We start from the raw sequence: 14,730 nt of genomic DNA, 5'->3' as shown, positions 1-14,730 counted from the left end.
GCAGATCGCGGGCTTTTTTGAATACCAAATCGCGCGGATATTAATTCGCGTCTTCGACGAGCGAAGCAAACGGAACGAGATCGTAGCTCGGCACTTTCTATCGTGGATAATTAGCCGAATGGCGAACTTTCATGGGGAACCGGGTCTGTCGAAACAACTTCTGCAAAGAATGGTAACGCCGTTCGATTTCATTGTTCCAATGAGCCTCGAACGCGTTGGTATGCCCAGAGTCGAAGAGTCGATTCTTCAAACTCGCGTTGCGAAAAAGTCCGTGCGTATTTTCCATATTAGAACTTTATCAATTTTGGGAAATCACTATCACAGATAATCGTAAGCTGCGTAATTTATTTTCGTTAGCTCGAAGTTCATGAATGTTTAATTCCAAGAAAACAGTCTCCTCGTGCACAATGGAAATCTAATCGAGCATTCGTGAGAGCTTTAATCGTTAACCCTTAAAATCGTAAACGTCGTAACGAATTCCCGCGGTTGGTTTTTTTAACGAGGGGCCAACGGGATCCTCGCACGAAAAGAACGGAATATAGATCCTTGTTCCCGAATAGAAATGTGTTTTTTAAGTCAATTAAGGTTATCGGATGAAAGAAATATTTCTGTTGTCAGCGTATAATTGGTACGGAGGTAGAGCCGAGCATCGAGCATGCCGCAAATAACACGAGCTATGCAAATTTATGTTGAACGAGACGGGTCAAGTGTCACCTGGGTCGCGGGTCGTTAGCCATTTGCATTTCCATTCGATTAAGCAATGGTCATCGCGTCCGACTTGGCTTCGATCGGTCGATATCGAATTTTTCTCTACGAAAAAAGAAGACGGAACGCGCACCTGCGACCCCTCGTCACCCTCGCGATACTTCCATTCGAATATCGCCGAAAACCCTCCTATTACGCGGCTTTGACCTCCAGAAACCGATACCATCGAATATCCGAATTTTTTAGCCACAAAAATTGGTTTTTTTTCTTCAAAGTTTGCTCGCGGGAAACTTCAAATGAAAGTTTGTAGATTTTAATTTTCAGGATTTTCTCTTAATACGATGAAAGGGGTGGTCGAAACATTCTCAAGTCATTGAACTTGGGAAAGTTGAATCGTCAAATTGGCGCGAGTTTTGTAAGATTACCATATTTAAATTTGTTAAAAAATCATGTAGAATTAAAATAAAACCCACGTTTAAATCTAACCCTCAACGTGACGACTTTGGGTAAAAATATGTAAATCTAGCGTTAAATTAAAAATAACAAAATATAGAGGGAGAAAATACTATTGTCAGAATTCGAGCGTAGTTCAGTCTTTCGCCAAAAAATTAGTAAGAAAATGGGGAGACACGATGGGGCCCACGAGCAGGGGGGTCTCTGGGCCTGACAGGAGATAAATCCAGCGACGAAACGGCTGATTCACGGTCCGCGAAATCCGAGGAGAATCGTGCGGATTACGCACGCCTCGGCATTGGTCGATCGTACGCGGCATTCGCAACGAGCCAGCCACAGGCGTCGTTCCTGCAAAAGTTGCTCGATTAGGATTCCGTCCACGTTGGCAGCGTTGCGCCGTGGCACGTGGGTTTTCAATTCGACTCCCCCGGTAGCCGGCGGCGTCGTTGTTTCAACCTTCGACGAGGAGAGACGCTCCTTCCTTCGATTACACGCTCGCCCGGCGTCCGTACTCGCGCCACCATGAATAATTCCGTAACGACGGTGCTACACTTTTCGCCATTCCTTGTAATTTATCCCTCGAATAGTTTCACGATGCTCCAGAATTTTACGCGAATTAGGATCCATCGTCGAGTAAACTCTTCATCGACTCCTCCGTCGATCCTAATCCCAGGTACTCTGGGACCTTCCGCTGTATCAGAGTTTCCGTAAAAGGTACTCCACGGAAGGACGATGTGTTCCTCCTTGCGTAAGGGAACCACGAGACCCGTTGTTACTAACTTGAAACTGACTTGCAACGTGGTCCTTTGTTTTCACACCAGGCAGCGTGTTATATCTTATCAAACTTGCTGCCTTACGGTTCTTCCGTTTACGATAAACAAGAGTTACTTCAGAGAGATTATATTTTTAGAACGAAACCGAGTCTTTCGATATCTACCACGCAGGCTTGAAAAAATTCACGTCGGACAAGCGAGATACGAACGTAGAAATAGTCCTGCGATCCTTCAGGGATGAGGTATTTACGTTGTTTATAATACTTCGGAATTACACGAAGAAAGTGTCGAAGATAGCATCTCCGACCAGGAACAGGTTCTCCGGACACGGGCGCATTAACGATTACAGTTTCTTTTTTTTTTCTTACGTTATTAATTACTCACGATTATGGTTGATTAATTTCAACAAGTTAATACTTCCGGAGTAAGTAAAGCAAGTAATAATTATGTTGCGTCCCGAAGATGACCTATATAATGTCGAGAACATTTATACGCGAAATTTCAATATCAACGACTCTTTCTTTGCATTTAATTATTCGTTTTAAGTTTTGCTCCCGGACCGTGTCCCCTATAATTTCCCTAGGTTGCGTGGTAACGCCGATACTCGATCGATCGAGGATCGCGAGGCGACCGCGGCGTCGAGGAACTTGTTCGCGTACACGGGGACAACATGACTCGATAAAAATCGTGTAGTTTGTCGAGCGCGGCGATATCTGCGCAGCTGAATTTGCATGGCTATAAGCTCTCTTACAACGGCGCGCCGCCCGAAAGTCCATTAAGTATGTATGGCGTGCACGCACGGTAAGTCTCCCGTAACCCATAAGCACCTTTGTCTCTACGCGCACAGCCACACGCGCCTAAGCGCGAACCTGTGGGCCCACGAACACGCGCGAACCGCCTATTTGCATACCACAAACGTACAAAGTATCGATGCATCGCTTTAGACCTCGAAAGCGGCTCTCGAGCGGACGACTCCTGCTCGCCTGCTGCCTCGTCGAGCGCGTTCAACGAATTCCAAACCTGTCTCTCGGCTTGCTACAATGTTTTCTGCTCAAACATATCGTCCTCCTCTTCTCTGGTTCTCGATGTTATCCAAAATTCGTGCGCGAGGCAACCTGTCGTTGATGTACCAGCTATCGAAATTCGTCTACATGTCTCTCAGGTTGCTACCAAGCTTTTCTGCACATATACTAGGTCGTACTCGCTAGTTTTTGGTGTTATACCCAATGTGAACATATGATAGGTGAACTAGTTGACGTACCAGGGATTGAACTTCATCTACATGTCCCTCAAGTTGCTACAATGTTCTTAGTGTTCTCTCCAATCTGAAGTTGCTACAAGGCCTTCTGCACAAATATTAGATAATCCCTACTGTTTGTTGATGTTATACCCAATTTGTATACGAGCAAACTAGTTGATCGTACTTCATTTACCTGTGCCCCGATTGCAACAAGATTCTCTGCCCAAATTAGGTTGTTCCATAAAGAAAACGAGTAATAGTCTCTCCTTTCTAAGAATTCTAAGGATAGTTTTGGATTCTTGCTTCTACACACCCCCTGACCACTCCATATCAACGAACAAACGGTCAGAATTGGTAACCCAGGTTGCCCCAAAAACCCTGACAGACTTGGACGGCGAATCTTCTCCACCCACTCGAGATTAGCCAGGTGTAAGGTGTCCGGAAGTTTTTCTTGAAATCCAACGATTCGTTTGGTGTCTCGATGAATACGATTCGGCGGTAGGTGGTACCTGTCGGCATTCGATGCGAAACGAGGGAGAGACGGAGGAGCTCGGGGCACGGATGGATGTGTGAGAAGGCAGGTTAATGGTGCTTCTCACAAAGCGGCTTGCACGCAGAGAGCACGCGCGGAGAGAACCGAAACGCCTGTGTACGAAGGAGCGTCAGGTGTCGCGGCTAAGGCGGCAGGAGCAGCGAAAGCGAACAGAACCAGGCGAGGGGGGCATGCACACCATCCTAGATAGCATCGTCGTAAAGAGGGGTGCAACTGCCAGGCAGGTGCAGGTGCATCGTCGTTGTAGGTACGCTTGCTCTATGCCGTCAGCACCGCCGCGAACCACGGCTACACCTTATGGCGCCCGCGCGAAATTCTTTCTGCCTTTCCTTCTCCAACCATTTCGTTCCCTTTCCTTCCTCTGGCTCGCTTACTATCCCATCGTTTCGGAGATGCGTCTCAAATTTTCGTCTTTGACAGATTTATTTCCGTAAACTAGACATACAGGAAACGTACGTCAAGGTTTCTAGCCGCGTTTGTACAGTAACTATAGTTAAATGGTTGTACCGATCTATAGACTCAACCAGAACGAAATGAACCAAGAGAAAATGGCTTTGCAATAGTGCTCGGAGTCAAGATCGAGTCCCCTAAGGTACCCTTCTTAGGTGATACGTAAAGTCTCGAAGCCCTAGTGTAGAAGAGCCTCGATACACTATGTATGTATGTATTGCCGCACGAAGTAACACTCATTGGTCTCATAGACGCGTTTAAACAAATCTTATTTAGGAAGGGGGGCTGGTATTTTGTTTACTCAAATTGTAATCGATTTACAGAAAGTATCCTCGAATTAATTCGCGTTCTCGCGTTGCAGATATACCGGCGCAAGTGCCGCCGTTAACGCCTGGGACCAACAAGAAGATGACCGAGGCCCTGGAGGCTTCTTTCGCCTCCTGGGAAAAGGAACGAGTCCGCCTCAACATAACCAAAGGTCAGTAGAATCCAACAACTCTTCTTAAAGCTTAATTATTTCGAAAATATCAAATAAGCAAACGAATTGAAACAACTTTCTATAACATAATTTAGCATCCATTTACTCCGTAATATTTCCCTTTTCTGTATTTCGAGCATCGATAACTCGGCGAGATTATTCACGTTACATTATTTTAATACACGACAGCTAATCGACATCGATTTCGAACCGCCCAACGAATGCAAACCATACGTCGACGCAACATGCAATTAGAACGCAAACTTACGCGACATTTTGCGAGTATTCCGAGACATTCGAACGACAGCAGGATATCCGAAGCTCGCGGATAGCGTTCATTTATGTTTCTTTCATTCGGACAAGTCCACCTTCCACGTCGGTGTACGCGGACGAGTTTTAATTACGCGATTCGATACGCGGGTCCGAGCTTTGATGTTTTCATCGGAGAAACGAGTACATTGATGCGTCGATTCATTAGCTCGGGGGCTTCGCGCGGAACCCGTCCTCGAGAAAACGACGCTATTACCGCGCCGATCGTTTAAGCGCGGCGTTAACGATAGCAATATGTCGATAATCATGTATAACGAGTACTGGCGAACGTTCGATTTCTCCTATTTGGAACTACAAGAGTCGCCGGCCGCCTCGCTTCGAATATTACACGAATCTCGAGGACATCTCGAGATACTGTGTTGGTAAGTCCCACGGGCTTGTAAAGTATCCTCGAGATAAGAGGGAATGACGAAACCGATCTCGAAGCTAATTTTTCTGTACCTCGAACTGTGCAAATTTATTTTCCATACAATTTACCGTCTGGAGAACACATGGTTTCTAAATTAGTCATCGATCAACATATGCAACTCTTGATATGAAACTTTTTTGTATTTCCTAATTGGCTTCTTAAAACTGTCTCGTGAAACCAAGAAAAGACACGTTATTAACCCCTCACCGTACAATGACGAGTTCTCGATGTCGAGTTTCACAATCGAGTCTTACGTACTAAAATCAACATATTTTTACATTCACGAGGTATTCGTAAAACAAATCTATTCTTTCCCGAGGACGTTCCTTGCACGTACAAAGTTAAACAAAGTTAAATAGTCGTTTGAGAAATTACATTAAATCGTAAGTCAAGGGGTTAATGTATGCAAACAAGACTCTTATTCCACAGAGCTGCATTGGTCGTGTTGCGTAATTATAATTACACAAAACCGCGCTGTACGAATTGCATTGCGAGCGTTGGGTTTACATCGAACGGGGGTCCCCCGGAACCGCGTCCATAAATTTGTCACAGCCGAAATGAGATGCAACAACCCCGATCGGAGCCATCGTTCCTCGACGATCGCGCGAAAGGAAAACGGACACGGTGCACCGGGCAAAAGGCGGCTCTGGAACAATACTTGGGCGACTGTAAAAGCGAATCTCCAAGTACAAAAAGAGAGAGAGAGATAAAAAAGCTTCTCGATTCGTTGCGCAGCGTGGCACGGTCGAGCGATCGCGGGTGAAATTTGTCGAAAATCGGCGTCGGAGAGGAGAGCCGGTGCGTGCCGGCGCTGAAAGAGGGAAAAGCGTTGGCTGCGTGCGTGAGTGCGTGAGTAAGCGAACGAACACTGGGTATACGCAATGTGATGCGATGTGCGACGGAGCCGGCGATGTGCAGGAATTGTGAATGTGATGTTGATGGTTCTCTGATGGGGAGCCGATGCCACACATCCGGTATGCGCATTCAGAGCCACGCGGGTGTGACGTTACTTCCGGTCTACATGGCCCCGGGTTCGTACCCTCCGGCCAGATCACCTACAGTCTGACCTCCGTGAACCTAACGAGCAACCTCGCGCCGTTCCACTTCGAGCAGACCGTAGTCGCGATCGTTCCGTTCCTTTCTTTCTATCCCGCTGCTCCTCCTTCCTCATTTAATCTGTTCTTCTATTTTTTTTTTCCTCTCTTTTCGCCCGCTTTATTGTCTCCTCGACCTTTTCGTCCGCCATTGTCTCTCGGCACGACTCCGTTCGTCACGCTGCCATTTTGTCGTTTCGCGAGCCACCGCTTCGACCACCGCCATTCCGCAAACTAATTTCCACTCGCCTTTCCTTCCCAAACTACCCGTTAACGAATTCTTTTTTAATCCATCCGAACCTATGAAAACATTACGGAAATCTAACTTAAAAAATTCCAACGCTGGTTTTGATTTTGAGAGATCGAAAAAAAGAGAAACTTTGTATTCGATAAATCCATAAATAATAGCGAAGTACTGCATTTCTCGTTAATTTTCTTTTTCTGTTTCCAAAGAGATGGTATCGCCTAGTTATTTATGCTTTCTGATCTGATTGCCGATAACCCGTAAACTAGAAAATTCAGTATTTAATTGATAATGACTTTGTGTTAGTAAAACGATTTCCTAGTACAGTATTGCGGAATTAAAAATGTTTTTCCACGGATCGGTGATCGTCGGAGAATATACGCTCCTAGATCACACTGGCGTGCAACGCTTTTAATTATGTTTTTTGAGAATCTTGAGAAAAAGTTTGCGCGATTCCATCATCGGCTGAACAGTTCCACGGTTTAAATCCAACCGTGTACAAACACACCGCGCGATACAAACGAAAAGGAGAATTTTCATATCGATAATCGCTAAATCAACCTTCTACGCGATGCAAAGCTCTTATCGGTGTTTGCGTGGTAGAATGCAAAATGGTATCGTTTGTTTGTCATCGAAACGACGCGACCGTAACCGCGACCAACGCCATGGAAACTTTTCGCGCGCGTAGCTAGTTCCATAAAATATTCTCTATTTATTTTCGTCCGGCGACGACCAAATTTCGGTGATAGATTCGAACAGTTTCGATCCGTGAAAAAAATATTTCCCAAAGATGGCTGGCCACTCTTTATTTACTCGATGGATGTCGTCCAAATCGGGATCAACAATATTCGTAAAAGATCGCACGTGCGTGCTATATTTGAGACGAAGCCAGCACCTGCTGCAGAATGGCATGCCGTGCATTCGCGATTGCATTGTAGGACGTCAGAAACCTCTGACGCATTCGTTATTATGATTTATTCAGAATCTGCCTTTCTTATGAATAATAAGCGCCGCCAAGGATGCATCCTCTTTGTCGAATCGAAGAGGTTCGTCACGTACCGGCCGAGCACGCATCGACGCACCGTAGAACCTTTGCTCGTCGCACGAAACTTGAGGATCTTCTTTAATTCGCGTCTTTCGAGGCTAAATACCGAGAACTCCGTCGACGATCGTGTTAAATTCTGCGTTGCAATTGAGATTCCGTCGAGAAATCCATGCATCGCGTGTGTACTTAACGTTTAAATAGAATGATTCGAGGTCGCCGGTGAATCTTGGTCGGAAATTTATTCGTGTCGCCGATTTCTGCGAACGCGACGCGGTGTCGTCCTTCCAAGATTTCGCTTTCAATATCGTTTCCGTTTCGAAAAGACCAGGGCTTTCTGGCGAACGTAACGCGCCTAACGGGGCCCGGCTGCGAGATATCCTGTTCGATAAAATGCAAAAAGCTGTAGAAACGTCGCGTCAGATGGCTAATTAAAATCTTCACCGTGACGCGTTACACGCCCGTAATCTCGCATCGGGACGCGTTTCTTTCTGGCTGGCCGATCGGGGTGGAGAGAGAGAGAAAAAAAAAAAAGAGGGAGAATAAAAGATCGGGGGAAGATGAAAGAAGAAAGAAATTGGCGTCCACCTGTACGGAGCGGGGCCAGCGAAATTTATCACTGGAGGGCAGGTACATCGTATCGTAGGCAAACTGTGGGGCCCCGGTCGCCGCGGCAGACGGTTCCTAAACCAACCGACCGAAATCACAGTCGGTGTTCCGATCATTCCCGTGAAAGCTTGCGCGTGGCACCTGCGCCCACCTATCTCTGTTTATGGACCTCGATGGAGCCTCGATTTTGTCTTTATCGGTGCTTTCGGACACCTTTGCCCTTCCCCCCCCCCCTTCCAACAAAACGAATTCTTTCTCGCGATTCTGCTGTTACCGGTGCAAAGTATGCGATCGGTCGCTGAGACAATTTCTCGAACCGATCGCCATCTTGATTCTTCCGCGCGCATTCCGCTCGCGCACCTCGAACCTTCGAGGGTTTGTTCTTCGTTTCGAGCCTCCAGTCTAGTTACTTATAGCCGAAATATTTTGTAAAACAGCATTTGGTTTCGAGAAATAAAATATCTTAGAGACATTCGATCGACAAGGTTGTTAAATCGTAGCCGACGACCCCTTTGGCGACGTCCTCAAGACGCGACGTGGAAAAAGAAGCCGGCCGGTAGTCCTTGGATGGCCATATCGAAATCGACGCCGAGTTCGATCTATCGCGCGGCGGATACGTGACTCGCGAGAGCAAGGCTCTTTTTATGAATGGACGAGGCCCTCGAAGAGGACCGCGTTCGTGGAAATGATGAGAAATATACGTCGGACCGGATCGACGCCGGCGTTCCGCGGCGATAATGCATAAATAGAGAAAAGGTGAGAGCAAAGAGGACGCGCGCCACGCCAAGTGTCTAACGGCACGGCACGATCAAAGCGGCCGCCGATATTTGAGGATCGCGCCGATGTTTGCCGAACTTATTCCTTGTCAGCACTGTTAACAGACTTGCGAGTTCTCTCCCTCTCGCTCACATAGACAGCGTAAACCTTCTCCTTCCTCCCTCCCCCCTCTGTGTTCGTCCTTTCGTTCCTTTTCGATTACACCTTTTTATTTCCCTTTAACTAGCCGGGGCCCTGGCCACCTTCGTTCTTCCCTCGATTTTTCGAAACGGAATAACACTTGGTCCCTGAAACTGGTTCAAACCGCAGCAGACGATCGAAACGGAAATTGATATATCGGAATAATTTGATGGTAATTGGATAACTATTGGAATAGCTTCTTAAAAGTAATTAAAACATAATGTTAAAAAAAAAAAATAAAGTTCAAACGAGTACACAATTTAGGAGATCAGAATTACATTTACCGAATACGGTCGTAAGAAAAGTGGCTAGTCGGATATTTTAGTAAAATGGCTCTTTTTTCCGGTTTTGGGAGGGAGGTGTGAAGGGCAAGGTGTTTGCGACGTTTCTGGTTCCAGTGGAGAAAAACGTGGCGCAAATATTTCTGCGGAGGGACGCGATTACACCGCGCTATCGTTCCTCCAGACGCGCGTTGATTCGCTGCCGCGGCTTTTAATCAACCGTACCGCAATAGGCTAATCTAGGCAATTAGTTTCCTACGACGTAATCAGCCGGCAGATAAGGCGAAACGTCGGGTGGGAGTTAAAAGTCCTGTATTACATTTTAGATTACTTCCATATGCATTATCATCGCCCGAAGAGAAATATGTAGATCGCGACGCGCGCGGGAGAACGAGATTATCAGGGACCGAGAAAACGTCCAACAAGACCGCTCTCGGTTTTCATCGCGTGTTCGTTTTTTTGCAACCGTAATCAATACCATACAGCGGTCCCGATTAATTGGAAAATAAACCGCCTCGCCGGATAATGGACACGTATACGTTAATGTTGCTATTAGTTTTGAACTTTTTTTCCCCCCCCAGAGAGTTTACCGCACCGATCGGTTTCCAGCGAAAACTGGATTGCGCGCGTTCGTCTCCACTCGTAGAATCGATTATCACAATACCGTCTCTTTCCTTATTTTTACCAATTAAATTTCTAAACGAGATTAATAACGTGCCATACGATAATTGCTCCTGAAGATGTACAAGTAAATATTTGTTGGGGAGAAAAATTCGACTGTATCCTGGTCTCGAAGGACCGTAGAAATAAATACAAGATCGATCTAAAGATTAATCGAGCGTTTTGAGATATTTTTCTATTTCGAGATGAAAAAATTTGTTCCCGCGTCTAAAACGCTCGGTAATCGCGAGGATAAGGTGAAAGCGCCCCGGCGCGTGTACCGAAAAATTCTCTCTTGCGGCGTGGCCGAGGATTTTCCCGAAACTCTTTCGACCGATTCGATGGCTCGTTTCGACGAATTCTGTGGCGCGCACGGGCCCCGAAACCAAGAGGAAGACGCCTCGTTAGGACTGTTCGTTGTAATTTCTGTTTGCATTACGAGCCGAACTGTACTTTTACGCGGGAAGATACCGCGAAACAATGCAAGACACGCGTGCAAATATGGGCGCGCACCTCAAATGGGACATTCCAATGTTTCTCGGTATTGCTTCTACCAAAGATGGCCGGGCCCCAGCACCGATCGTGCCGTCAACCCGACACAATATCTCCCGTCTTCGAGAAGCCTTGCGTCACTACGCGTTTCAAACGCGTCGAAAAAAACATCTCGAGAACCAAAATACACGACCCTCGTATTTATTTTATTCCTACCTCGAGCAAGAACAGCGTAGACGTTCGAAAGAAGCGTAATTAATCTAAAAATTCTGATCTTATCTGGAACGCAATTTCATCGTCCGTTTATTTACTTTTATTTACCGATATATCATCCCCCTCGAGAGCCCTATCTATTCGATCGTCGCTCGTTTACATGTTATTAGTATGCAACAGTAATTTTCCGTCCGCGTTCGATTGAAATTGACAGCTACGAGCGCCTTTTATTTTCCGAAACGCGGCGTCGAACACCGTGAAACGCGAACGCGAGAACCGTTCCCGCATTAGAATAGATACCGATCGTTTCCCCGTACGAAAGCATCGGTAGCGTTATTAGACACCGATTCGATTTGAATAATCGTTTTTCACGTTAAGCGATCGCGAAGTCGAAAGGAAAATGGGGAATTTTAATATCCCTCGAATCGAGAGCATAAAATGGTAGGGTTGTCGGTGCTGGACACTCCCACTCGTTTTTAACAGGTTGCTCGTCGCTCTATGCAAATCCAACCGCGTCGATTAAGCGATCCCGTACATTTTTCAGACCCGAGGCAATGGTCGGAAGCAGCTGTCGCTCACTGGTTGCACTGGGCGATCGGGGAGTTTTCCCTGGAGGGTGTGGCGATGCAGCCCTGGCAACACATGACCGGGAAACAGATTTGTGCCATGGGGAAGGAATCCTTTCTGGCACGTGCTCCGGCCTTCATGGGCGATATCCTGTGGGAGCACCTCGAGATCCTGCAGAAAGGTACGTGACTTTCTCCTCTTTATTCCTCCTCGTGCCAGCTGGCCATTCCAGTTCCCTCGAACGGCTTCTTAATCGCTGCGATTCGTTAACATTTACCCTTGGAACGTTAAAAAAATACAAACAAAGGGTGTAGTTTTATTAATTTCGTCGCGTGCCAAGTTTTAGCGAGGGGCTCCAAGTGGATGTTGTTGTTAGAAATGGGTCACGTTCGACCCCCCGATAAATTCGCGTATGTTACGTTTGCAACGACTTACGAACGCGATTGTATTGTTTAATTACATGTCAGCGACGGAGGTGGGCAAATTTTATTCACGATTAACTATTTATAGGAAATTTTAATATTTGGGTGCTGAGACAACCCTCTACGAAGCTCCCGTTTCATTAATTCGATTAATAAAAATCAGTTGATGGCGAATAAAGTTTGCTCGACTCTGATTAGCGATAGAAACTATAATATCGCGCTTGAAAAGAGGATCGACGATTCGAAAAGGAAATATAGAGATAGTTGTCTGGAGGCTCCAGTGTCCAGACGGGGGATTCGCGCGAGGAAAAGCAGGTTGGACCGGAAGAGTCGTTTTCCTCGGACGTGGGACATCCCATTGCCGTGTTCGCACAAAAACAGATATCGAATTTCCGTAAAATCGCAATGTCACGGCAGGTACCGGGCGCAGAAACCGGCCGCGAACAATGACAGGAGAGAGATCACGGGGAGACGCGACGACCTCCCTCTTCGTGTTTTCAGCGTTTCGAAGCGTTGAATCGGTACTTTTTATTCGAACCAAGGAGAGAATGGCGGAATGAAAAAAAAAAGAGAACCGCGCCATAGAAACTCCCACTCCGGATATCCTGTGCCAGCAGAATGGTCCCGTGCCATTGCCTCGGCCACTTAGGTGGTTTTCGGCCCGCTCGTGCGTGTGTATCTGCCCTCGCGAGGATCCGCTCGTATTTCGATTACGAGATCCTGCTACAGATAGATCCTCGATCCTTCTCCACGGACCTTTAACGGGGAAACTAGCGTCAACGATCACCCAGCACGACGCTCTCTCCGCGAGTTGCACCGCCTTAAAAAACGTCAAATAGTAATTCTTTGGAAATTAATTCATGATGCACAATTTTATTTAAACGGACGACGAGTCGCTGGTTAAACGCTCACGAGAAACGCAATGAACGTTTCATTCATCGTTGCACATCGTCCAACCGTTTCGAACCTGGTTTTACGATGGCGATTCATGGCTAGAGCAATGGCACAACGCGCAAGAGATTAAACGCTGTTCGCGATTCCGTGTCGCAAGAAATGGACTGGCGAGAAAGCGTTCGTTGAAGGTGAGACATTAATTGCGACGACCGGCAGAGGATCTGATCGTTTCGTTCGGTTTTCTGCTAGCCGAACAGAGTACTATTTGATAGAATTTTTCTTTATACGCTGTTGTTTAACGGTTTGAAATTAAAGTCTGCGGAGAATCAGCCAATTTCTGACGTTTGTCCTTCGTCGAGCCATGCACCAAGGCGACACTAATCGATCGGTTCGCCGTCGATATGGTCTTCGAATCCCCGAGGGAAAAGCTCTTTCGTCGAGATTCTCTGTCTCGGTTATTATTCGCGAGATCGTGTTCGTATCGTATATCATTCGCCGGGAGGAAGTTACCCTCGAACTTCTACATCTTCGGTGGAGAACACAGGAAGGGCGGGAGCGAGAGAAAAGCAGAAGGAGAGAGACGGACAAGGTATGAAATGATCCGGGCAGGAAGCGGAGGTTCACCCATGATTTAACTCCCGTTAAGTAAAAGCCCGTACTTCCTTATCGATTATTTCGTGTCGTCTCATCGGCCGGAGAAACCGCGATTCAATCGACTGGCCCCGATTAGACACGTAACGAATCCAATATTTATACGAAACGAAACCCTTTTTTTTCTCTCCTCGTTGCACCGTACATCCTACTATCGCAGAAAATTATTTATCGTCTCCACAGACACGGACCATGAATAGACAGTATATTGCGCCTCGTGTCAGGGTCTCTTTCGATCACAAATTATTTCAAAGTCACGGGAAAGACCGTGCATTCGTATTCTCATGCTCAATGGACGCCATAATTTGTAATTCTCCAGAACGTTTCGATTTACTCGCGAGGGTGGTTACCCCCAGAGACGAGCGAATTTAACGGATAAAAAAATCTGCTGTTCGTTCCCTTGGACATTTCGTGTATGGCTTTGTTCGTCTGTTCAACCGCGGAACAATGGAGAGCTCGCGATCTCGGACGCGAGTCGTAACTCGGCTCGGCTGGAACCTATGGCGTGCTCGTACGCTCGTAGACGCGACATGGCGTGGGTAATCGCTTTGATTCCGCGAACGAGAACGGATATTAGGAAACTCTGCATGCGCCGTAGTAGAAACTAAAAAGCTGCATCCTCCCGCCGCGGGCGCGATTGAATCACGGAGTGAAATCCCCCCCTTGATATATTTTCTGTCGTTTCGTCGTGTCGCAACGACGAGTTTCTATTTTTCGTTTCGATATTTTTCGTACAATCTCGGTGGACCTATCGTTTACTTATTATTCCTTGAAAAGTCTCTTAGTCTCTTAAACCCAAATCCTGAACGAAAAAGGGATTTCTGTTTATCGTACGAGACATTCGAAGCTGCAATTACGACATCCTTTAATAAGATAAGAACGATTGTCACTATTGCGATCAATGGTAGACTACCATTGCAACGATCTCGCTACTTGAATTAATATGATAATAATTGGCAGTATACAGCCAGCAGACTCGACTATAAGGTGTGACTTTGCGAGTTAAACAGTTTATGATCCATCAAACGAACCCTCACCGTGCAATTAAAAATGTATTCGACTCTCTTGCGTTAGCTATATCGATGATAATTTATATTGTCGAAACAATGTCCTATGGCGAAAATAGTAAAAACCAATTCTCAAACTCGTCGAGTTTCCAAGAGCACCCAAACTTCTAGTTCGTAATGATAAATTAAAATGAAGGAAACGAGAC

General features: G+C 46.3%; 1 protein-coding gene across 3 annotated transcripts in view; it reads left to right on the top strand.

The window, feature by feature from the left end:
* LOC122400665 (ETS-like protein pointed) overlaps positions 1–14,730 on the top strand; it is a 128,509-nt gene that overhangs the window by 91,407 nt on the left and 22,372 nt on the right. For 2 of the 3 annotated variants that reach the window (XM_043402250.1, XM_043402241.1), the window contains exons 4-5: positions 4,536–4,652; positions 11,528–11,731. In XM_043402250.1, the coding sequence (XP_043258185.1) occupies positions 4,536–4,652; positions 11,528–11,731 (321 nt within the window). Of the gene's footprint in view, positions 1–3,839; positions 3,972–4,535; positions 4,653–11,527; positions 11,732–14,730 lie in introns of those variants that run through there. The other variant, XM_043402258.1, reaches the window with a different exon arrangement.

This window comes from Colletes gigas, unplaced genomic scaffold, assembly GCF_013123115.1.
Source record: "Colletes gigas isolate AHSC1104 unplaced genomic scaffold, ASM1312311v1 Colletes_gigas_Sc00002, whole genome shotgun sequence".
NCBI classification, from domain to species: Eukaryota; Metazoa; Arthropoda; class Insecta; order Hymenoptera; family Colletidae; genus Colletes; species Colletes gigas.
The sequence above is the reverse complement of the archived record's forward strand: the minus strand, read 5'-3'. Positions and strand labels throughout refer to the sequence as shown.